This window comes from Eurypyga helias, unplaced genomic scaffold (genome assembly GCF_000690775.1).
Source record: "Eurypyga helias isolate BGI_N326 unplaced genomic scaffold, ASM69077v1 scaffold30240, whole genome shotgun sequence".
Classification (NCBI taxonomy): domain Eukaryota; kingdom Metazoa; phylum Chordata; class Aves; order Eurypygiformes; family Eurypygidae; genus Eurypyga; species Eurypyga helias.
The window spans coordinates 1-367 of NW_010225518.1; the positions used below are offsets into that span (position 1 = coordinate 1).

At 61.9% G+C, this 367-nt stretch overlaps 1 protein-coding gene across 1 annotated transcript; it reads left to right on the forward strand.

The window, feature by feature from the left end:
• Positions 1 to 43: 43 nt before the first annotated feature.
• On the forward strand, positions 44 to 348 carry LOC104508169 (probable phospholipid-transporting ATPase VA; the record flags this gene model as incomplete). Its single annotated transcript, XM_010149702.1, has 1 exon — positions 44 to 348. A coding segment is annotated over one exon (305 nt), but the record flags the coding sequence as incomplete, so codon positions are not given.
• Positions 349 to 367: the final 19 nt, after the last annotated feature.

The following is a 367-nucleotide window of genomic DNA, read 5'->3' on the forward strand; positions in this document are numbered from 1 at the left end:
GAGCAAGACGCGGCTGGTGCGCTCCAACCTGCTGTTACCTGAGGCCGAGGCGGAGAAGTCCAAGAGGACAGCCCTGGCCAGCAACCGCCTCAAGACCACCAAATACACGGCACTCTCCTTCCTGCCCAAGAACCTCTTTGAGCAGTTCCACCGCCTGGCCAACGTCTACTTCGTGTTCATCGCGCTCCTCAACTTCGTGCCGGCCGTCAACGCCTTCCAGCCGGAGCTGGCCTTGGCTCCCGTGCTCTTCATCTTGGCGGTCACTGCCATCAAGGACCTGTGGGAGGATTACAGCCGGTACCGCTCCGACAAGGAGATCAACCACATGGAGTGCCTGGTGTACAGCAGGTGAGGCGGGGCGGGTGGG